Consider the following 23,966-nt stretch of genomic DNA (forward strand, 5'->3'; position numbering starts at 1 on the left):
TTTATTCTGTTTTCATATCATACTACATATCAAGTGTAAATTTGGTAATATTCAACACAAATAACACACTGCTGGAAACATGCTGTATTATTCCTGAATCCACTCAGTAAACACTGATTCCAACTGTTGTTAAAATCCTGTAAAATGAAGGGATTAATAATAGTTTAGAATAAACTGATGTTTTATTTTTTATTTAATAAAGATTTTGTGTGACTGTGTTTTAAAACACTGCAAACTATTCTGACTTTATTCCAGTGAAAGAAAGTGAAAGTGTGACTGAGATGATTTATTAGTTGCATTGAGAGGATGTGTGTAACATGTCTCATAAGGTTTTTGTAAGAGGAATCCACTATTCTGTCTCACTGTGAGTCACGAGCGCAGTAATACACAGCTGTGTCTTCAGTCTGCATGTTCTGTCCTCCAATTGTTATTGTGTTAGTAGAAGTGTCTCTGGAGATGCTGAACTTATTTTTCAGTTTGTCACTGTAATAAGTACTCCCACCACTACTGATGTATCCAATCCACTCCAGAGCTTTTCCTGCAGGTTGTAGGATCCAAGCTGTACCATCGCTTGTAACTGAATATGAAACCTTGCAGTGGATGGAGAGACTCTGGCCTGGCTGGACTGTCATGGAAGCAGGCTGAGTCAGTTCCACACCATGTACATCTGTGGAGGAAAACACATGGTGATATCTCACACAATATCTGCTGCACCTTTATTCTTCATCTAGTAAATGAATGAATTTGATAAAACACTCACAAGAAGCAGCTGCCAGCAGGAGCAGTAGAGATGTAGAGAACATGGTGTGTGTTGTTTGTACTGGAGTCTTCTCTGTTCTCCAAAGTTTAACAGACACCATCACATCATATAAATAGAGTGAGATCCAGCTCTGATGCTTGGATTTGCTTATCTGCTGATGATGGGAGGAGAATGTATCTGAAATGTATTCAAATGTTGTCAAGTTATCGAATCCAAGCTGTTCCATAGTGGAAAAGAATTTGGTTGTTTGTTGTTATTATTATTAATGATATGGATGTTTTGTGATGTAATTAACAGTTCCTCTGATGGTCAGATTGAAAACTGATCTATTTCCAGTACACTTAAATTAATCTGAATTATTACATAAAATTAATAATAATTATATAAACAATCATTTACATCATTATCAGTCATGTGTAGGCTGCACTCTAGAGAATTACATTAACACAGAAATGATGCTCATGTCATATTTGACTCTGACGTGGTGAAATATTGCAGTGTTTTCTGAACAGCATGAACTACATTTAACATTATAATCAAACCGTTCAATAGAACATGATGTTCATTCTGGTATAGTCTGCACTCTAGAGTCTTTAACTGATGAATCCAGAGAGAAATAGCTGAGAAGATTCTAGATCAGGTGTTTTTAAATTCTGAAGAAGAATTGTAATCTCTAGTGAGCAGAAGACAAAGCTGAAATCTAATATCTATCAACAACTCAACAGTGAAACTATTCTCTATACTTCATCTACTTTATTATTCAAAAGTTTAAAATGAAGAAACTTTTCAAGAAATTAAATCAGGAATCAAACAGGTGACTTGTCTTCTCTAAATTGAAACTAGGTGTGATAGACAGACAGACAGACAGACAGATCTAAGAACAAAAACTACAGCTATATAAGAAACATAAATGAAGCATATAAATCACAGTTTAAAAGGGCATGTGTAACATGTCCAGGCTGTACACTCAGTGGTCCTGAAATGGACTCTGGATCCAGCACTCTGACCCGAATAACACACTTCCTAAAAGATGAACAAGTGACTGAATACATTATCATGATTATTGCCTCATGATACTAAGCAATTATATTTTTATTTACAGTATATATATATATCCTTACACCTCTAATTCCAGTAGTTTTGGTTCTCTATTGATGAGAGCACAGACATTTGTTCTCTTGTGGACTCCTGAACACATAAAACCTGCAGATGGAGAAATTTAGCTGCAATTTATTTAGTCATTTAGAGAACCAGAAAATGAACATTGCTGAAGCCAAACTTACAGTATAAAAGTACAGATATAATGGGTGATCAGAAATGGTATCACTTGGTCTTTAGAGAGTCTGAATGCTGCAGAACAAAAAGACATCCTTTGCACATCCTTTTAACCAATAGACTCAGGTCTGTACTTTGGACATCCACAGGCTGGTTTTGGAGGAGCTGAGGATGAAAACGCTGTCACATTTTTACAGTTCATCAGTTCAGCTTAGTGGCTGTGTTTAATAACTGGAGTACATGCAAGCAAGAGTTGAGAGTTCTTGTAACTTAGTCATTTGCGTCACTTCACAAACAGAAATGTTCCAGTACAAAGGCTTGGATTAGTAATGACTTGGGTGTCTATTAGGAATTATTCATTATTATGTTAACAGAAACAATTCAATTGACACATAATTCTACACATAACTTCTGTGCAAAATCTCAGAAGTGAAGGAAGTTGCGACATTAATACAGTGCACACACACACACACACACACACCTGTTAGAAATGAACAGCTAATATATTTGATATTGTAGTATATAATATATTAATCCTAGTCCTTTTTTCCTGACACATACCTCGGTGGTCTCGGCTTCCTCCACATCATCAACAACAGATCCTGGAAAACATTTGACACATTTAACCACATCAGTATGTCACGGAGATGACAAATTTCATCAGTGGAAACTGACATTCATGTAGGAAAGAAAATATTTCAAGAAGACACTCTCTCATCCCCTTCATGTCTTTAATCAGAGTGTTATATTAGTGATCAGTAAGGAGAAACGAGTCTTATTGAAGAGGAAGGGAAATAAAAAGGCGAGTTGGTGAGGGACTGACTCTTTACAGCTGCTACAATGATGCGCTAACAGGAACTCACTCATTACCACAACATTCACTCTAACTATTAACACATCAGAAGAAACAATGCCGAGACCAAGAAGAGAAATAAAACACTTCAATAATAATAATAATAATAATAATAATAATAATAATAATAATAATAATAATAATAATAATAATCCCGGTGCTAACAGTAACTCCGCTTCATGTCAGGCTTCGTGACTCCGCCCTGTACTTGATTATTTTCATAAAACTTCAAGACTATTTCTAAAAGTCTAAAAGTCATGATGTTGTGCCTCGAAATGTTTTAATCCACAAAATAATCACTTTTATACTTTAAAATGCTCTTGATATGAGCCATGTAGCATCGCCGGCTAATGTTAGCGCCTTAGCTTTCGACTAGCTCTGTTAGCTAAACTACACAGGAGATTTGATCCTGTTTGTCCTCTGTACCGATTAAAGTCATTCATTTTCCACACACACTCTCTCTGTAAGTTCTAAAGCGATTAGAAACACACAGACTGAGTAAAAAGTGAGCTTTTCTCACCGTGAGCAGCTTGAAGTTCAGCAGCTTGAAGATCGCTGCTCCTCTTCAGCCAGCGATACGCGCAGTATCCCGCGGAGGTGAGCGCGAGCATCCCGGCGGCGCAGGCCAGGCCCCGGCCTGTCCATCTACCTAGGAAGGGAAGATACTTACCTAAATCCATCATTTCTCTCCAAGAAAATCTGCTGTTTATCCTTGAAATATCTCCAGGTAATCCGCAGTGTCGCTGTCTCCGTCGTTTTCTTTTGAAATCTCTTTTAAAAGCCTTCTAGATGACGCAAGCACGCGCTCTGGACTTTTAAATGAAAACCACAAAAAGGGGCGGGACTTTCAAAAAACATCAACATGGCGCATTATATTCTTAATATTTTTATTTAAGCATTATTTAAGGTTATAATGCATGATGAATGTGTTTCGATAAAATCTGATAATAAATGGTTAATACATACACTTTCCTGTTATAACAGCTTGTCCTATTCACTTATATCAGGAGGCAGTAGAGGGCGCCGCTGTGATTTGTATACAGACACGTCAATTCCTCCGCCATGTTGGAAAGGTCGACGTTCTGCTGGAAACCAGCGGAGGTTTTATATGCAGTTTGCTGTTTTTAGATTAGTTTTTCTCTTAACAGCTTGCTTTTAATTACAGGAGGATTTTTCTGCTTAGTTATTTTAGCTGTCAGACTTCTCAGAGGCTTAAAAAACAACACTTAAAAAAGCTTAACAACACTTAAAAACAACACCAAAACTCAATTATTTGAAGGGGTGTTTTTGAGTGAGCTCAGCTTCCCAAAAAGAAAGCTGCATGTTTAATGTAACTTAATTCCACAATATATTTTTTTTTAAGTCTTCATTTAAATAGTTTAAAGTAGCTCCCAGAAGAGCTATTAAACAATAGTCAAATCCTATGGCGCTACCTGAAGAACGATAGTCAATTGCATGTTCGTTTTTATTCATTTAATTATTGTATATTATGATTTAATTATTATTCAATTCAACATGCCGAATTTAACTTTCACAGATTTTTGATTACAGAAGCCTCAAAAATCTCGTAAGGCCATGGCAGTTTTCCAGCACAGGTGTGTGGCCCTCTGCAGCTGGGGACAGACCTGCTTCTCAGCAGAAGGTATGCATAGAAAAGACATGAATCCATACCATGAAATCTATAGGCTGCGTGCCAACTGACAGTGTTTTTTTAATGTTACAGATAAGTAAATGTCCAGTGCAGGCCTGTGGACACTCATCACTTTTTTTCAGATTCTACCACTTAAGTTATTGAGGAGAATTTGGTATGTAAATATCTCAGTATATTATATCTGAAATATCTCACCTAAACTCTTTACCCATTGCTTAAATTCTACTGCCATATACGTAGACTACTAATGATTATTTTTTTCATCATGTTGTTTTAGGCATACTGGCGCAAGCCAGTGCTGTTCCCAATGGGCCCAGCATTTCTATCAAGCATGGTCCCCACGCCGAACCCACATTCGGACCCTGGACATGGACCCTGGAGCCTCAGCAACCAGCACTCCCCAGCCCAGCAGCACTCCACCCTACATGATGGTCCATCAGCCAAGCCATGTTCCTCCAACAGCATTTCAACCACCTGTGCCATACATTAGGTGAGTGGAAGGCCGACACTTGCAGAAAGAGTGGTCATTCTAGGACATCAGCAACTGGACATAGCCAGGACATGGCCAGAATTTATTGTCCAGTGACAGAGACGATGACAAAATAGCAGGTGCTCAAAAAATAAAGAAAATATAGATATGTTGCATATAGTGCTTGTATTCTTACAAAGTTCTATGTATATTTTATATTTAAATATTTGATGTTTAAATAGCATTTTTCTTTTTTGTTTATAGTTTAATATATTGCTATTTTATAATTTGTCACTTGTATTTATTGTTAGGGTACATGTGATGTATTATTTGAATTGTATTTGCACATTATCCAAGTCTTTTGTCTTGCACTGTTTCTGTCCTTAGCTCTGTGGTGTTTTGTAATTATATGTTGTTATGTTGTTTATGTAGCACCAGGGTCCTGGAGAAACGTTGTCTCATTTCACTGTATACTGTGTCAGCTATATGTGGTCAAAAGGACAATAAAAGCTTCTTGACTTGACTTGATTTGAATGTATTCTTTGTTTAATCATTATTTATAAGTTTTGGGAGGTTACTGCATATTTAGGTGTGTGCTTTAACATATATATTTAATAATATAAATATTGGTAGTTTTTTGTTTATAGATTTCTATACTTTGTTAATATTTTATAATAATTTAGCACTTATGTATATTGTTATGGTGTGTGTTTTGTGCTGTATTATTCTCATCTATGTAAAAAAAAAAGACAATATTTCTAACAGTAGGTTGTACTGAGAAGCCATATTTTACATATAATTAAATAATCGAAGTCAACAGGAATGTTTCTGTAGACTAACAATTGCCATTTCAAAACTGAATTAAATCATATTAATTAATTTAATCCTTGTCTGAGGTGGGATTCGAACCGGGTCAGTGTGAATTTTTTGTGATTTTTTTGTAAAAAGCACATTTTTTAAAAAAAAATTGCAAAACAGGTGCATATAAATCACACGTGGCACTCTGTCTCTCTTTTGCTTTCTTCCTTTCTTTCTTTTCTTCTCTTTTCTCTCTTTTCTTCTTTCTTCCCCTTCTTCCCCATTTTTTTCCATTCTTCCCCACCCGAAACAGACTATTGTTCCCCAGCTTGTCTTCTGTCTTCATGCTGTTCATCTGCAGATACACCTGCATTTTACTGTTGTCTCTGGAGATGGTGAAGTGACCCTTTACTGCATTAGAGTAATATATGCTACCACTGGTGTGTGAGATAGTTGCAACCCATTCCAGTCCTTTTCCAGGCGCCTGTCTGATCCAAGCCATCCAGTAGCTACTGAAGTCAAGTCCAGAGGCTGTGCAGGTCAGTTTATGAGACTGATCAGGTTTGATGATCACTGGATCAGACTGGATCAGTGTCTGACTGCAGGAATCTGAAATAGAAGAATACAAAAAGATAGGTGTTAAGTTACATAAAAAACAGAAATAATGAAAGAAGATTTTTTTGATAAAAGTGTACAACAATAAAACCAACATTGAATGAACATTGCTAGAGTAAAGTAACTCAAAACACTGCCTAGTCCCATCTCAAAGAATTAAAATGATTCCTGCTGCTGTAAATGAACACAAACTGCTGGTATGTTGTTGGGCTGAATGTTTCAGCATAAATGGTTCAAATGCAGGATTTCATTTGCATGACACGCCCACTAGAGATATAAAAACATTCACAGAGGAACAGCTGAGATGAGAAAAAGCTTCCTGTAAGACTCTGGGTGTGTTTCATGCTGTCAGGTTCATCACTGCTCTTTACTCATTAGATCTCATGTCTTTTTATTCCATCACTGTGTATCACTGTAACACCCAGAAGAACATTCTGGTCTGTTCAGAAACTTTCATTTTTCATCTGTGAGTCTAATAGAAACAAATTTTAATTAAAGAAATAATTCAGGTCAAAAACCATCACTGACTCGATCAGTCAGGAGCTCATGCAAACAACTTGTCTGTTGTTAAATTTAAAGAATTTACTTCATCTACTTCTTCATCCAGAAGCCTTTGTGAAGATGTGTCTAGTATGTCTTAGCCTTCACTGTCTCACATGAACACATAAATATAAACTGTGAACATTTCACACATGCAAAAGAAAATGCTACAGAGTAGGTGTAAATCTCACGTAATATGTAATAATCCTAATTTATGAAAAATAATCAGATATTTGTCTGATAATGAGTGATAGTGAATGAGTCTCATACAGAATGCATTTTGTGGATTCACCTTTTTTCTCAACTTTATTTGTTAAACTCTGCTGCCTCCTTCAGTTATTTAACTTATTGCACCTCACACTGTGAGAACAGACTGTGTGTTAAACACAACACACTGCTGGAAACATGCTGTATTATTCCTGAATCCACTCAGTAAACACTGATTCCATCTGCTGGTTAAAAATCCTGTAAAATTAAGGGATTAATAATAGTTCAGAATGAACACTCTTTCAGTAATGTTTTCTTTTTAAAAAAAAATGAAAAAAGTGCATGAGTGACTGAGATGATTTATTAGTTGCATTGAGAGGATGTGTGTAACATGTCTCATAAGGTTTTTGTAAGAGGAATCCACTATTCTGTCTCACTGTGGTTCACGAGCGCAGTAATACACAGCTGTGTCTTCAGTCTGCATGTTCTGTCCTCCAATTGTGTTAGTAGAAGTGTCTCTGGAGATTCTGAACTTATTTTTCAGTTTGTCACTGTAAAGTGTATTCCCATTAGAATAGATGTATCCAATCCACTCCAGAGCTTTTCCTGCAGGTTGTCGGATCCAAGCTGTATGATCGCCCGTAACTGAATATGAAACCTTGCAGTGGATGGAGAGACTCTGGCCTGGCTGGACTGTCATGGAAGCAGGCTGAGTCAGTTCCTCACCATGTACATCTGTGGAGGAAAACACATGGTGATATCTCACACAATATCTGCTGCACCTTTATTCTTCATCTAGTAAATGAATGAATTTGATAAAGCACTCACAAGAAGCAGCTGCCAGCAGGAGCAGTAGAGATGTAGAGAACATGGTGTGTGTTGTTTGTACTGGAGTCTTCTCTGTTCTCCAAAGTTTAACAGACACCATCACATCATATAAATAGAGTGAGATCCAGCTCTGACGCTTGGATTTGTTTATCTGCTGATGATGGGAGGAGAATGTATCTGAAATGTATTTAAATCATGAGGAGGAGATTCATCTGATGGAGGATATGTGGGTTTATAATAGAATAGAAGCTTCATCAAATACTTTAATTTCTTTATCAAAAAACTCAAAGCCTATATACATCATAATAATTGTTATGTATGCTTGAGGATCCTGGGATTATGAAAATTGATATGTGTAAGCTATAAATTAATCAAAAGTTTAATGAGGTGTTTATTTGTATAAAATAAGATAATCGATTGTCTCACTTGTTTGACTTCATATGAATTTTCCACAGAAATCAGTGTTTCTATAACTAAGAACCTTATTTACTGATCAATACAAAGCAGGTCAGTAAGATGCTTTATATAACTGAGTTTAATCTGAGTGTCATCATGCTGGAGTCATAACAGAATGTGAAAAGAGAGATTGCCTAAATGTACAGATGGAAACACATTGAGATGGTTGAGTTTGTACAGACTGCCCTCTAGAGGCACAAAATACCTGTTTCCAAATGATCCAGAACTAGAAAGAGTCATTTAGGAGAAAAAGATTATCATTTTCTTGCTGTCAAAAAAAAAAAAACTCACTTGAAGCAACAATGAAAATGATTAAAGATGGTTTAAAAGAGAGAAAGCACTCAGATACAGTATCAGTGGTAAAGTAAATCTAGTGGTTTAACCAATAAGTTAACTGAGAAATCAATATTAATCTCAAATTAATAATCATTAATTAACATTAAATAACAGCTTCCATAATCATTGAGATTAATATTGATTTCTCTGTGACAATGGGAATTTATGCATAATATTTTACATATATTCAGGGAATCAAAAAAAATTTTACATCAGGATTAATGTCCAGACAATGTGAGCTTCTCATGTGACTATAGCAAGTATGTGTTTTTGTACTGATGTCTAAGGGGAAGTATCACTGTGTGTCACGAGCGCAGTAATAAACTGCAGTGTCTTCTGTCCTCATGCTGTTCATCTGCAGATACACCTGCTTCTTACTGTTGTCTCTGGAGATGGTGAAGCGGCCCTGAACTGCACTGGAGTAATATTTGCTAGCACTATCATACTCGATAGTTGCAACAAATTCCAGTCCTTTTCCAGGCGCCTGTCTGATCCAAGCCATCCAGTAGCTACTAATGTCTAATCCAGAGGCTGTGCAGGTCAGTTTATGAGACTGATCGGGTTTGATGATCACTGGATCAGACTCGATCAGTGTCTGACTGCAGGAATCTGCAAGAACACACAAAGTAAAAATAAAAGTATGAAAAATATATCAATATTTTTGTCTATATGAAATAAATAATACTAACATTGAATGAAGATTGCTAGAGTAAAGTAACTCAGAACACTGCCTAGTCCCATCTCAAAGAATTAAAATGATTCCTGCTGCTGTAAATGAACACAAACTGCTGGTATGTTGTTGGGCTGAATGTTTCAGTATAAATGGTTCAAATACAGGATTTCATTTGCATGACACGCCCACTAGAGATATAAAAACATTCACAGAGGAACAGCTGAGATGAGAAAAAGCTTCCTGTAAGACTCTGGGTGTGTTTCATGCTGTCAGGTTCATCACTGCTCTTTACTCATTACGTCTCATGTCTTTTTAATCCATCACTGTGTATCACTGTAACTGAAGCTGAATGTATATTAATGAGCATCAGCAGTTAAAGATGGTTTCATTCACAAAGACTGTCCTCTCAATGCAACAAACATTAGAAACTAGGTCTTTTATCTAAAATACAACAGAAGCAGAAGAGCTCAGTGACAGATTGAGTCAGGAATAAAACACATGGAGGCATGATATAGGAAACTAATCAATGACAGGGTGATGGGATACAGTAGCATGTGTGGACGTGTTTTGTTCCTCTAATACCTCTCTCTGTGTCGTGTATTGAATCAAAATTATTGGAGGAATTATTGTGAGTATCATTTGAACTCAGTTATCTGAAGTAAAAACTGCTTTCAAAAATGTAAAACAGATGGAATGTTACCTGGATATTCAGATGCTTTTCATTTCAAACAGCAACATTTTCATAATAATTATGAACTGAGCAAATGTTTATTATAGTTTTTGTTAAATAATTATCTATATATCTAGACTGAAGTGTTTTTAATTGGGGGATTAGTTAATCAGTAAAATGTAGTTGTTATTTAATTAGAAAAGTGAATTGTGATGAGGCTTTTGTGAAGCACTACAGCTTGTTGTGAGGATGTGTGTAACATGTCTCATAAGGTTTTTGTAAGAGGAATCCACTATTCTGTCTCACTGTGAGTCACGAGCGCAGTAATACACAGCTGTGTCTTCAGTCTGCATGTTCTGTCCCCGTAAGGTCACAGTGTTACTGGAAGTGTCTCGAGAGATGACAAACTTTAAGTGAATCTTTCTTATAAATATCACCATTATAATAAATTATATTGATCCATTCTAAAGCTTTTCCTGCAGGTTGTCGAATCCAAGCTGTTCCATAGTGGCTGCTGCTATCAGTGATAGAAGCTCCAGACACTTTACAGGTGATGGTTAAAGTCTCTCCTGGCTTTATAAGCAGTGAGTCTGGCTGGATGAGCTCAGTAGCACAGAACACATCTGTGAAAAGAGAAAAAGAAAAGGTTGACATGTCCAACTGAAAGGATCAGATGAAATAATAAAGCTTCAATCCAAACACTCACAGGGGGCGAGAGCCAGCAGCAGCAGTGGAGCTGAAGCTAACATGTTTGTGTTGAAGGAAGACTAATGAGAAGTGTTTCCTCTCTAGATCAGCACGCTGCTAATATTACAAGAGGAGATGCAGATTTGCATAAACATTCCAGAGAGGCTGTGTTGAGTGCAGCTCTGCAGCTGTTAATCACATTCACACTGTTTTAATCAATATCAATTTAATGTGGAAAATAATTCACCTGTTGAAAACTGCTCCATTTCCAGTTCCCTCAAATTCATATGAATCTCTGCCATAATACATGAAAATAAAAATAATTAGATAAACAATCCTTTATGTCATTATCAGTCATGTGTAGACTCTAGAGAATTACATTAACACAGAAATGATTCTGCAAATTTCCTGGTTTATGTTTTTGAGAACTTAATAATAATTGCTGTGAGTAACTGATTCTATATTTGACTCTGACATGGTGAAATACTGCAGTGTTTTCTAAACAGCATGAACTACATTTAACATTATAATCAAACCGTTCAATAGAACATGATGTTCATTCTGGTATAGTCTGCAGTCTAGAGGCTTTAACTGATGAATCCAGAGAGAAATAGCTGAGAAGATTCTAGATCAGGTGTTTTTAAATTCTGAAGAAGAATTGTAATCTCTAGTGAGCAGAAGGCAAAGCTGAAATCTAATATCTATCAACAACTCAACAGTGAAACTGTTCTCTATACTTCATCTTCTTTCTTATTCAAAAGTCTGAAATAATGTGCTTCAAGAAATTGAATCAGCAGGTGATTTGTCTTTTCTAAATGTGAAGGAGTGTGTGAATGTGTAACATGTCCAGGCTGTACACTCAGTGTTCCTGGGATGGACTCTGGAGCCGGCACTCGAATACAAAAAAAAAGATTATTGTAATATAATCAATTGTAAATAAAATATAATTTATCTTTTTAATAACCTCAGAACATAATAGATAAATGATAACAGTACATGTGACTTGTTTAAAATAAACTCTGTGAAAATGTTTGTCTGGTTTTAGTACAGCTGCTTCCTCAGCTCCAGTCACTGTGGCTCTTCGGGTGCAGTAATAAACTGCAGTGTCCTCTGTCCTCAGACTCTTGGCCTCTAAGTACTGTGTGCTTGCTGAGACGTCTTCTGTTAAGGTGAGCTGGTTCTTCACAGACTCTGCATATATTGCTTGATTATTGCCTGTATTCATCCGGCCAAGCCATTCCAGAGCTTTCCCTGGTTTCTGTTGTATCCAGTGTATGTAGTTGCTTGTCATTGAATATCCACTTATCTTACAAGAGATCTTCACAGTTTCTCCAGGTCTCTTTACCACAGCAGGAGACTGGTCCAGTCTGATCTCATCACTGCTGACACCTAGCAGATAAAACATAACAATCAAAGATCATCATCAACACAGTCAAGATATATACACAAAAGAAGTCTCAGGTACCTTTGGTTATCATTATAACAAAGATGTAGTATTGAGTGACCCTCAGCCCCATCATCAACTCTTTGATTCAGTCGTGTGACACAAACTGGAAAGCAACAGGCTGATTTTTTATATAACAGGATGAATTTGCATAAACATCCTTCAGTTGTTAGATTTCATAGTTTCATGAAGCCTTCTTGAAAACAAGCGTGCTGCTGCCCCCTACAGATGATTTTTATATTTAGGAGTTTGTAGTAATGATGCTGCCGAAAACATGTACATTTCGTTTGATCTCTAATCAGATTCTGTGCTTTTGAACAGACTTTATGTTTATAAATTTAGGAAATTAACCACTGACCTGAAGTGTACCTGCAGCTGGAATCACAAATAGGAGGAATAAAAGTGTAACTCTCGTGCACAGTTATAATCTGGAAAATAATCTGGAAGATGTCCCCCTCTGAGTGGACACATTACAGGGTGGTTCTGAAGACTTCTCTAATTACCCATTATTACCAAATACTTACAAAACTTTACTAATCTATAAAAATAAAATAAAGAAACTTCTCCAGGCGTGGTTGAGAAGAAGCAACCGGCTTTACTGCAAAAAACAATAACACCAAAATTGGCACTCAAAATACACAGCTTCAGGCCTGATGTGGTCAAGTGCACACCCCCCGTACAAAAACCCCCTCTGTTTGTACTGGTATCTTTACCCCTCCTATTGCTATTGCTACGCCTCCTATTTGTCTCATAAGTGTTTTGACGTAAGGAATTTTTTTCTGCTAATTAATATGCCCTATAATAACAACCCCTCCTTCCCTTTAGTGTTTATCTATACTGATGACCCTGTGGATACCAACTGCTGGCCTTTAAGTCAGGCCTAGGGCTGTTTATCATAGTTCGGCTTTAACAAGTGTTAGTATTTGCTAAAATTTAGGCATTACTAAATACACCATGTATTGTATTTAAGGAATGTATTTATTATTATTGTATCCTATACACTTGTGTACTTGTGCACTTGCTTTGTGAGGATCATTGTGGTTGCCTGGCATTTAATTAATTTCCCCAACTCTTAAGGGATGGTGCTATCCTTATTTACTTACTTGCTTAGTTTTGCTTATTGCCTAGTGGCTAACTTATTTGCTCTGTTTATAGTTTAGTTTTGTTTAGTTTAATTTAGGTTAGTTTGGTCTAGTTTTTAGTTTATTTCCCTCCCATCATTCATGCATATTTCACCTGTACCTCACATCTATGCTCGACTGCCATTCGGTGCTTTTGCCGTTTTTTCACTTGTTTTAGTTATTACCAGCCACTAGAATGGTTCTTTTTTTATACACAGCTTACGGGCCTACATAAGCATCATATCTCTTTAGCTTCTCATCACTCTGTGATGTCCGCCTTTACCGTGCTTCTGCATTATGTTTGTATATTGTGTATGAATTTTGCTTCTAATTTTAACTCTGGTTGTTTTGCACCCTCATGCTGTCATATGAGTCTCATATCTTATTGTTTTCATATCTGTGGCCTGTTATGCCCTTCTTCTCTCCTATGCTCAAGGCATACTCTGTTCCTAGCTCCCTATATAGTTAGTGAGGACATATATACGCAGGTCAGACCTTTCTGACCTGCTTTCCTTTCTCGAATTTGCTAGAAACATGGACATTAGATGAGGTCATTATATATACTATTTTATACTTCTGGTAAACTTTTGTCATGGCTGATAACTCATAATTATATTCCTGAAGCACATATTAAGATAAGTGAGATTAATATATGTAAATCAAAATAAGTAAAGATTAAAATTAAAATTAACTTCAGATAGATATAGAATAGATAAATGATAAGAGTACATGTGACTCGTTCAATATAAACACTGTGTAAAAATGTGTGTTTGGTTTTAGTACAGCTGACTGAGTGTTCAGAAGGTGTTAGTTACATTTCTACAAAAGCTGCTATGACACGGTTTCCAGCTGCAGGGTTTACAGAGAGGCCATAGGTCTCTGTAGTTTCTGTATGTTATGATTTCTGTACTAGATGAGCCACATAAACGTGTGGTATTGTTGATATGGTGAAGTTGTAGTGTGTTCTGAGCATGCACTAATACACACAGGAGGTTTGTTTTTAATCCTATTAGTCTGTTAGTTTGTTGGATGAGGAACAGTCAGAACCACATTCACACAGCATGCTGACAGAGCTGCCATTTCTATCATGGGCATTTTTCCACTCTATCCAGGAGTGAAATAATTTAATAAAAAAAAATTGTTAGTATTTTTAGTATGTTTAAAAAAAATGTGGTTTAGCCCACTCCCACTTTAGGGTTATATCCGGGTACAATTATGGATAATTGGAGCAGTATCTAGATACAGGCTGTGTTTATCTGTGTATGAATTACAAGTGAAGAAAATTTAGTTAGTTCAGTTACAATGTGTGTCTGGTTTTAGTACAGCTGTAGTAATAAGCGCAGTAATAAACCCCAGTGTCCTCTGTCCTCAGACTCTTGGCCTCTAAGTACTGTGTGCTTTCTGAGACATCTTCAGAGAGGAGAAAATGCCTTTTCATGGAGTCTGCATATGGGGGTTCATCTGTTGTACCAGAGTTCACATATCCAACCCATTCCAGAGCTTTCCCTGGTTTCTGACGTATCCAGTGCATGTAGTACTCAGTCACATCAAAGCCATGTATCCTACAAGAGATCTTCACAGTTTCTCCAGGTCTCTTTACCACAGCAGGAGACTGGTCCAGTCTGATCTCATCACTGCTGACACCTAGCAGATAAAACATAACAATCAAAGATCATCATCAACACACTCAAGATATTCTGAGGGAAGAAATATACAGTAAAGAAGTCTCAGGTACCTTTGGTTAACATTATAACAAAGATGTAGTATTGAGCAACCATCAGCTCCATCATCAAGCTATTTTATTCAGTTGTGTGAAATGAAGTTGGGGTGAGCAATAGGCTGATTATATATATATATATATGGGTGAATTTACATGAACATCTTTCAGCTGTTAGATTCCATAATTTCATGAATCCTTCTTGAAAACAAGTGTGCTGCTGATTTTCATATTTAGGAGTTTGTAGTAATGATGCTGCAGAAAACATGTACATATCACGTGATCTCTTGCCAGATTCTGTGCTGCTGAACAGACTCTGTGTTTCTAAATTCAGGAAATTAATCATTTACCTGTATTGTTCCTGCAGCTGCTATCACAAAGGAGGAATAAAAGCATGAATAGTACAGTATATAGTCACAACTAGTCATCAGAATCATTGTCCTAGAGCTGATTTGCCTCAAGTCAAATAATTAAAGACATCATAATGTAAATGTGATACATAACATGGGGATTATTATGATTAATATTAATAACTGCTAAATTAGATTGGAATAAAGAAGATCTGAGTGCTGAGTGTGAATGGATGTTGTTCTGCATAATAAATGTCTCTGGGGTGCAGCTTCCTGCTGAGGGAATATTTACAGCTCATGAGGACGTGCTTGTGTAAGTTTTTGTACAGCTCTGGAGTCTGTTGTGTCAGTGTGAGTCTCGTGCACAGTAATAAACTGCTGTGTCTTCAGCTTTCAGACTCTTCACTTCTAGGTACAGCATGTTTTTACTGGTGTCTTTAGTGATGGAGAACTGGCCCTGCAGTGACTGAGCGAATGTAGTGCCAGTGCCATAATCAATGTATCCGATCCACTCCAGTCCTTGTCCTGGTTTCTGACGGATCCAGTGCATGTAGTAGCTGCTCATTGAGAATCCAGAGACAGTACAGGACAGAGTGACCGACTCTCCAGGTCTCTTCACCACAGAAGCAGAGGAGGTCAGGGACTGTCCATAAGAATCTGGAAGAGAAGAGTAGAACTAGGTAATGTTATTTTATAATGATATAATGCTATTAGTCACAACAGAAAAAAACATAAACTTACATGAAATGAGTACCAGTAAAATACACTGTCCTAAAATCATCCTTCTCTGAGTTCTGCTTCACCCAGATTTAAAGTGTATGGGAGTGTTATCTATCACAGAGCTCACTGGAAACTAGAGCAGTCAAGAACATGCTGTTTATACACGACTCTATTTGAATAGGGAGTGTCCATGACCACTATGGAGGTGTTCAATCCACAACCACATGCTGCTCACTGTATAGATGAGTGGATGATTATAAGGTTCTGTGTAGAAAAGCAACAACTAAATGTTTCACTCTCACTATTTATTAGAATCGGAGAAGCCGTAATTATCCACTTTACTTTAGATCATTTTTAATATTACTTTCTCTGAAAGAAAAAAAAATTCACATGCAGAGAAATTCACATTTCATATAAAGGTTTAATCAGGTATTTATTTGTATAAAATTAGACAATAGATCAACCCAGGGTACTAAGACACTTTATGTAATGATTGTGTGGTTGAGTTTGTACAGACTGCCCTCTAGAGGCACAAAATTCCTCTTTTCAAAATGATCAATAACTAGAATGAGTTATTTATGAGAAAAAGATTATAATCTTCTGGCTGTCAATAAAAAGCATCTGACTTGGAGCAGCAAAAAAACATAAAGTAGGAATTCAGAAGTGGAGCATTTTTATCAGCACAGTTTAAAAGAGAGAGAAAGCACTCAGATACAGTATCAGTGGTAAAAATAGTAAATCTATTGGTTTAAATAATTAATCAATTTGGAAATCAATATTAGTTAAGATATTTTAAAGAAATATTTAGAACAATCCAGTAAAAATCAGCAAGTGGTAACAGGTAAATCAGAGAGAATCAAAGTATTTTGGTTCTTTGACCTCCATGAATCCACAGCTTCTGAAAATGTGGGTTTGTCATGTGACTATAGCAAGTATGTGTTTTTGTACTGATGTCTAAGGGGAAGTATCACTGTGTGTCACGGGCACAGTAATAAACTGCAGTGTCTTCTGTCCTCATGCTGTTCATCTGCAGATACACCTGCTTCTTACTGTCGTCTCTGGAGATGGTGAAGCGGCCCTTAATAGCGCTGGAGTAATATATGCTACCACCGTGGATAGTTGCAAGAAATTCCAGCCCTTTTCCAGGTGCCTGTCTGATCCAAGCCATCCAGTAGCTACTAAAGTCTAATCCAGAGGCTGTGCAGGTCAGTTTATGAGACTGATCAGGTTTGATGATCACTGGATCAGACTCGATCAGTGTCTGACTGCAGGAATCTGCAAGAACACACAAAGATATTTTTATGTTAAAAAAAAGAAAGCAAAAAAATCCTTAAAATCTTTATAATAAATAAATAATAATACTAACGTCGAATGAAGATTGCTAGAGTAAAGTAACTCAAAACACTGCCTAGTCCCATCTCAAAGAATTAAAATGATCCCTGCTGCTGTAAATGAACACAAACTGCTGGTATGTTGTTGGGCTGAATGTTTCAGTATAAATGGTTCAAATACAGGATTTCATTTGCATGACACGCCCACTAGAGATATAAAAACATTCACAGAGGAACAGCTGAGATGAGAAAAAGCTTCCTGTAAGACTCTGGGTGTGTTTCATGCTGTCAGGTTCATCACTGCTCTTTACTCATTAGATCTCATGATTTTTTAATCCATCACTGTGTATCACTGTAACACCCAGAAGAACATTCTGGTCTGTTCAGAAACTGTTGTTTTTTCTTCTGTGTGTCTAATAGAAATTGAAATTAATTAAATAAATAATTCAGGTCACAAATCATCACTGATTCATTCAGTCAGGAGCTCATGCCAACGACATGTCTGTTGTTAAATCTTTGTGAATGATGGAATAATTTAAAGCAACTGCTTCTCTTTTTTCCCTTTTTTTCCCAATTTGGATGCAAGTCACAAAGACATTAAAGTATTCAATTAAACAATTAATCTGTAAAACTCAAACTTAGCAGTGGTTTCAGAAAAGTGTTGATGAACGATGGATAAAGGAGGATGTAATGTATTTTTTTTTATATTTATTTTTTGTTTATTTGTACTGTATTTTATTTTTATGTCATGTGTAATCTCAGGTAATACGTAATTAAAATAATCCTAAATTATGAAAAATAAATCAGATGTTTGTCTGATAATGATTTGTACTGAATGAGTCTTATAGTGAATACAGTTTATGGATTCTTTTTTTTTTTTTCACTTTATTTGTTAAACTCTGCTGCCTCCTTCAGTTGTTTCAATTATTGCACCTCACACTGTGAGAACAGACTGTGTGTTAAACACAACACACTGCTGGAAACATGCTGTATTATTCCTGAATCCACTCAGTAAACACTGATTCCAACTGTTGGTTAAAATCCTGTAAATTGAAGGGATTAGTAATGGTTTAGAATGAACACTCTTTCAGTAATGTTTTATTATTTATTTAAAAATGACTTTGTGTGACTGTGTTTTAAAATGCTGCAAACGATTCTGTCTTCATTCCAAAGGAAGAAAGTGTAAGTGTGACTGAGATGATTTATTAGTTGCATTGAGAGGATGTGTGTAACATGTCTCATAAGGTTTTCGTAAGAGGAATCCACTATTCTGTCTCACTGTGAGTCACGAGCGCAGTAATACACAGCTGTGTCTTCAGTCTGCATGTTCTGTCCTCCAATTGTTATTGTGTTAGTAGAAGTGTCTCTGGAGATGCTGAACTTATTTTTCAGTTTGTCACTGTAATCTGTACCCCCACCAGTATAGATTATTCCAATCCACTCCAGAGCTTTTCCTGCAGGTTGTCGGATCCAAGCTGTTTCATAGCTTGTAACTGAATATGAAACCTTGCAGTGGATGGAGAGACTCTGGCCTGGCTGGACTGTCATGGAAGCAGGCTGAGTCAGTTCCTCACCATGTACATCTGTGGAGGAAAACACATGGTGATATCTCACACAATATCTGCTGCACCTTTATTCTTCATCTCGTAAATGAATGAATTTGATAAAGCACTCACAAGAAGCAGCTGCCAGCAGGAGCAGTAGAGATGTAGAGAACATGGTGTGTGTTGTTTGTACTGGAGTCTTCTCTGTTCTCCAAAGTTTAACAGACACCATCACATCATATAAATAGAGTGAGATCCAGCTCTGACGCTTGGATTTGCTTATCTGCTGATGATGGGAGGAGAATGTATCTGAAATGTATTTAAATCATGAGGAGGAGATTCATCTGATGGAGGATATGTGGGTTTATAGTGGGGAGAAAAATTCTTACAAAGAAGACTTTTTTATAAACCTACCTCAAAACAAGATTTTATATTTGGAACATTTTCTTCTTCCCACAATCTTCATGCTTTTTTATCCATCCATCCATTATATGCTTTCAATCTGTATATAATGTGATTAGGATTTGACAACTTTGACAATTATTTTCTATGACTGATGATACTGGGATTATGGTAATAGAAAAAAATCTACCTCTCTGAAGTCATGAAAAAATGCCCTCACACTTCTCACATTTTTAATTTAAACAATATGTGAGAAAGTGTGAGAGCATTACACATGATCTCACATTCTAATTTGTCAAGGTGATTATTGTTAGTCAAAGACACTACACTAGATAAAGTTCTGGATAGTGATATGACTATAATAGTGTTTATGATGTGGAGCAATATTACAGATAAAATATTATGGTTTTAAATCAACACTATTGACTAAAAAATAACTGGATTGAAACACTTTCTTCTCATTTGTGGTATATTTTGTGTTATTTTGACTTCTATAGATCAGTGTTGTGTCTTTTGGACATTCTGTTATAATGAACACTGGATGAGGAGTTTTTGTACAGGGATGTTGTTTGTCTCATTGTGGTGACAAACGCAGTAATACACAGCTGTGTCTTCAGTCTGCATGTTCTGCCCTGTTAATGTCACTGTGCTGCTGGACGTGTCTCTGGAAACCTGAAACCTACTTTTCTCACTGTAGTAAATGTTTTTTCTCACTGTAGTAAATGTTACCGCTACCACATATACATCCGATCCACTCCAGAGTTTTTCCTGCAGGTTGTCGTATCCAGTTTCTATATCCAGACACTTTACAGGTCAGAGTCAGTGACTGACCAGGAGTTAATACTGTGGATCCGGTCTGGATCAGCTCAACACAGTGAACACCTGTTAAAGAAAAGTTATTTTAATGATGGAAAAGCGAAAAGCTTTAAGGAACCAAAACTGTATTACAGGTCAAATGTAAAAACACTTACAGTGTACGGCTGCCAGCAGCAGCAGCAGTAGGGATGTAGAGATCATGGTGTGTGTTGAAGCAGAAGAAGTAAAAGCTCTTGGTCTTTGTTGCTTAAATATTGTATCCACAGACTCGGGAGACAGAGAGAATCCAAAATCTCCTCTTTATTTCTTTAAATATCTGAGGTTGCAGAGGAAGAAACGAAACACAAACAAACTCAGGCAAATAGGTAGGCAGGTAACATAACATAGGCAACAGGAAACGCAGGCAGACAGAACTGAAACACGCACGTCACTACTAAATAGTGTTAATACTCACCGCTGTCCTCGGCGAGTAAGTGCTTTAAATATGTGCTGTGAGAGAGTGCAGGTTGAGGTGATTAAAAGGTCAGGTGATTGTGAGCACGGGAGCGTGGTTGAGGTTGGCGTGCCCATGACCGTAAACACCCCCCCCCCACGGGCGTCTCCAGACGTCCAAGAGCAACGACGGGGGCGAACGCGGCCTCTGGGAGCGGGTGGATCTGGGCAGTGCTGATGGAACTCGGCGAGCAGCGCTGGATCGAGGATGTTCCCTCAGTCCACCCAAGATCTTTCCTCGGGACCATACCCCTCCCAGTCGATTAGATATTGCAGACAGCCGCCACGTCGCCTGGAGTTCATAACCTCTCGGACCTGGTAGACAGAGCTGTCTGCGTCGATCTCGGGCGGCGACGAGATCTCGGGCTCTGTGGGAGGAGAGAGAACAGGGTTAGAATAAGGTTTGAGAAGAGAAACATGGAACGTGGGAGAGATCCGGTAGCGCGCAGGGAGGACGAGCTCATACAAGACGTCATTAATACGCCTCCAGACATCGAAGGGACCGATGTAGCGGGGACTAAGCTTTCTACATGGGAGTTTGAGGCGGAGGTCCCGCGTAAAAGCCAGACTCGATCGCCCGGCAGGTATTGGTTCCAATCATGTTGGTGGTCACGGCAGTACGCTCTGAGGTATGCTCTCTAACCCTAGTGCCCAATCTCTTGGATCTTTCTCTCCGTTTGGCCGTTAGATTGCAGATGGTAACCTGAAGATAAGCTCACTGATACCCCTAGCTGTTTTAGGAACCCACGCCACACCCTGGAGGTGAATTGGGGCCCTCTGTCCGAAACAATGTCCTCAGGGATGCCAAAATGTTTGAACACTTGGTGGAAGAGGGCTTTAGCTGTCTCCATGGCTGTGGGGAGGCCCTTAAGGGGTATGAGCTTGCATGCCTTAGAGAACCGATCTACCACAACGAGGATGGTGGTGAAGCCGTCTGATTTGGGTAGATCGCTGATGAAGTCAACTCCTAGGTGAGACCATGGTCGGTGGGGAATCGGGAGTGGCATGAGTTTCCCTTCCGGTAGATGGCGCGGCGTGGAAATGACGGCGCAAACGGAGCATCCTTTCATGAACCGGTTAATGTCACTGATCATGTTTGGCCACCAATACCTGTTTTGGAGGAGTGAGACGGTGCGCTGTCTGCCTGGATGGCCAGAGCCTGGTGAAGCGTGTACCGCGTCCAGGAGAGCAAGACGAAGTGATGGTGGAACATACATTTTGTCTTCTGGACCTCCCAGCAGAGCAGGTCCTGCGGTGGCGGTGGCACGAATGTCCTCATCCAGCACCCAAAGGATGGGACATACAAATAAGTCTGGTGGGAGTACTGGTTCATGTTCCTCTGGTTGGGGGTCCGGTGAGTACATCCGGGAAAGAGCGTCAGCCTTGGTGTTTTTATTGCACTTTATTGTTTTAAAAATAACAAATATAAAATTACCAGGGCATCAGCTGACATCTGAGGGTCGTGTTCAGAGCAAAGGAGCTGGACGCTTGGATCAGTGACCTTAATACACACACAAGTTAAAAATGAAAAACTAATATATTTGATATTGTAGTATATAATATATTAATCCTAGTCCTTTTTTCCTGACACATACCTCGGTGGTCTCGGCTTCCTCCACATCATCAACAACAGATCCTGGAAAACATTTGACACATTTAACCACATCAGTACGTCACGGAGATGACAAATTTCATCAGTGGAAACTGACATTCATGTAGGAAAGAAAATATTTCAAGAAGACACTCTCTCATCCCCTTCATGTCTTTAATCAGAGTGTTATATTAGTGATCAGTAAGGAGAAACGAGTCTTATTGAAGAGGAAGGGAAATAAAAAGGCGAGTTGGTGAGGGACTGACTCTTTACAGCTGCTACAATGATGCGCTAACAGGAACTCACTCATTACCACAACATTCACTCTAACTATTAACACATCAGAAGAAACAATGCCGAGACCAAGAAGAGAAATAAAACACTTCAACGAGAATAATAATAATAATAATAATAATAATAATAATAATAATAATAATAATAATAATCCCGGTGCTAACAGTAACTCCACTTCATGTCAGGCTTCGTGACTCCGCCCTGTACTTGATTATTTTCCTAAAACTTCAAGACTATTTCTAAAAGTCTAAAAGTCATGATGTTGTGCCTCAAAATGTTTTAATCCACAAAATAATCACTTTTATACTTTAAAATGCTCTTGATATGAGCCATGTAGCATCGCCGGCTAATGTTAGCTCAGTCACGCGCCTTAGCTTTCGGCTAGCTCTGTTAGCTAAAGTACACAGGAGATTTGATCCTGTTTGTCCTCTGTACCGATGAAAGTCATTCATTTTCCACACACACTCTCTCTGTAAGTTCTAAAGCGATTAGAAACACACAGACTGAGTAAAAAGTGAGCTTTTCTCACCGTGAGCAGCTTGAAGTTCAGCAGCTTGAAGATCGCTGCTCCTCTTCAGCCAGCGATACGCGCAGTATCCCGCGGAGGTGAGCGCGAGCATCCCGGCGGCGCAGGCCAGGGCCCGGCCTGTCCATCTACCTAGGAAGGGAAGATACTTACCTAAATCCATCATTTCTCTCCAAGAAAATCTGCTGTTTATCCTTGAAATATCTCCAGGTAATCCGCAGTGTCGCTGTCTCCGTCGTTTTCTTTTGAAATCTCTTTTAAAAGCCTTCTAGATGACGCAAGCACGCGCTCTGGACATTTAAATGAAAACCACAAAAAGGGGCGGGACTTTCAAAAAACATCAACATGGCGCGTTATATTCTTAATATTTTATTTAAGCATTATTTAAGGTTATAATGCATGATGAATGTGTTTCGATAAAATCTGATAATAAATGGTTAATAAATACACTTTCCTGTCATAACAGCTTGTCCTATTCACTTATATCAGGAGGCAGTAGAGGGCGCCGCTGTGATTTGTATACAGACACGTCAATTCCTCCGCCATGTTGGAAAGGTCGACGTTCTGTTGGAAACCAGTGGAGGTTTTATATGCAGTTTGCTGTTTTTAGATTATTTTTTCTCTTAACAGCTTGCTTTTAATTACAGGAGGATTTTTCTGCTTAGTTATTTTAGCTGTCAGACTTCTCAGAGGCCAAACACTTAAAAACAACACCAAAACTCAATTATTTGAAGGGGTGTTTTTGAGTGAGCTCAGCTTCCCAAAAAGAAAGCTGCATGTTTAATGTAACTTAATTCCAC

At 37.9% G+C, this 23,966-nt stretch overlaps 1 pseudogene and 6 gene segments (V, D, J or C); all 7 read right to left on the reverse strand.

Moving 5' to 3' along the window:
• Nucleotides 1-77: 77 nt before the first annotated feature.
• LOC131342431 (Ig heavy chain V region 5A-like) lies at nucleotides 78-1,053 on the reverse strand. The segment is given in 2 exon segments: nucleotides 78-667; nucleotides 761-1,053. Coding segments are annotated over 2 exon segments (534 nt in total).
• Nucleotides 1,054-7,601: 6,548 nt separating this feature from the next.
• LOC131363486 (Ig heavy chain V region 5A-like) lies at nucleotides 7,602-8,165 on the reverse strand. The segment is given in 2 exon segments: nucleotides 7,602-7,903; nucleotides 7,997-8,165. Coding segments are annotated over 2 exon segments (402 nt in total).
• Nucleotides 8,166-8,482: 317 nt separating this feature from the next.
• Nucleotides 8,483-9,529, reverse strand: LOC131364767 (immunoglobulin heavy variable 3-7-like). The segment is given in 3 exon segments: nucleotides 8,483-8,551; nucleotides 9,102-9,397; nucleotides 9,478-9,529. Coding segments are annotated over 3 exon segments (417 nt in total).
• A 298-nt stretch (nucleotides 9,530-9,827) lies between these two features.
• On the reverse strand, nucleotides 9,828-10,880 carry LOC131364773 (Ig heavy chain V region 5A-like; annotated as a pseudogene).
• A 39-nt stretch (nucleotides 10,881-10,919) lies between these two features.
• Nucleotides 10,920-12,335, reverse strand: LOC131364779 (immunoglobulin heavy variable 1-69-2-like). The segment is given in 3 exon segments: nucleotides 10,920-11,006; nucleotides 11,867-12,207; nucleotides 12,284-12,335. Coding segments are annotated over 3 exon segments (480 nt in total).
• A 4,817-nt stretch (nucleotides 12,336-17,152) lies between these two features.
• On the reverse strand, nucleotides 17,153-17,588 carry LOC131363806 (Ig heavy chain V region 914-like; the record flags this gene model as incomplete). The annotated part of the segment is given in 2 exon segments: nucleotides 17,153-17,445; nucleotides 17,537-17,588. Coding segments are annotated over 2 exon segments (345 nt in total), but the record flags the coding sequence as incomplete, so codon positions are not given.
• A 1,120-nt stretch (nucleotides 17,589-18,708) lies between these two features.
• Nucleotides 18,709-19,386, reverse strand: LOC131343422 (Ig heavy chain V region 5A-like). The segment is given in 2 exon segments: nucleotides 18,709-19,084; nucleotides 19,178-19,386. Coding segments are annotated over 2 exon segments (408 nt in total).
• Between the last annotated feature and the right edge of the window lie 4,580 nt (nucleotides 19,387-23,966).

The sequence above is a fragment of the Hemibagrus wyckioides genome, linkage group LG02 (assembly GCF_019097595.1).
Source record: "Hemibagrus wyckioides isolate EC202008001 linkage group LG02, SWU_Hwy_1.0, whole genome shotgun sequence".
In the NCBI taxonomy this organism is placed as follows: Eukaryota; Metazoa; Chordata; class Actinopteri; order Siluriformes; family Bagridae; genus Hemibagrus; species Hemibagrus wyckioides.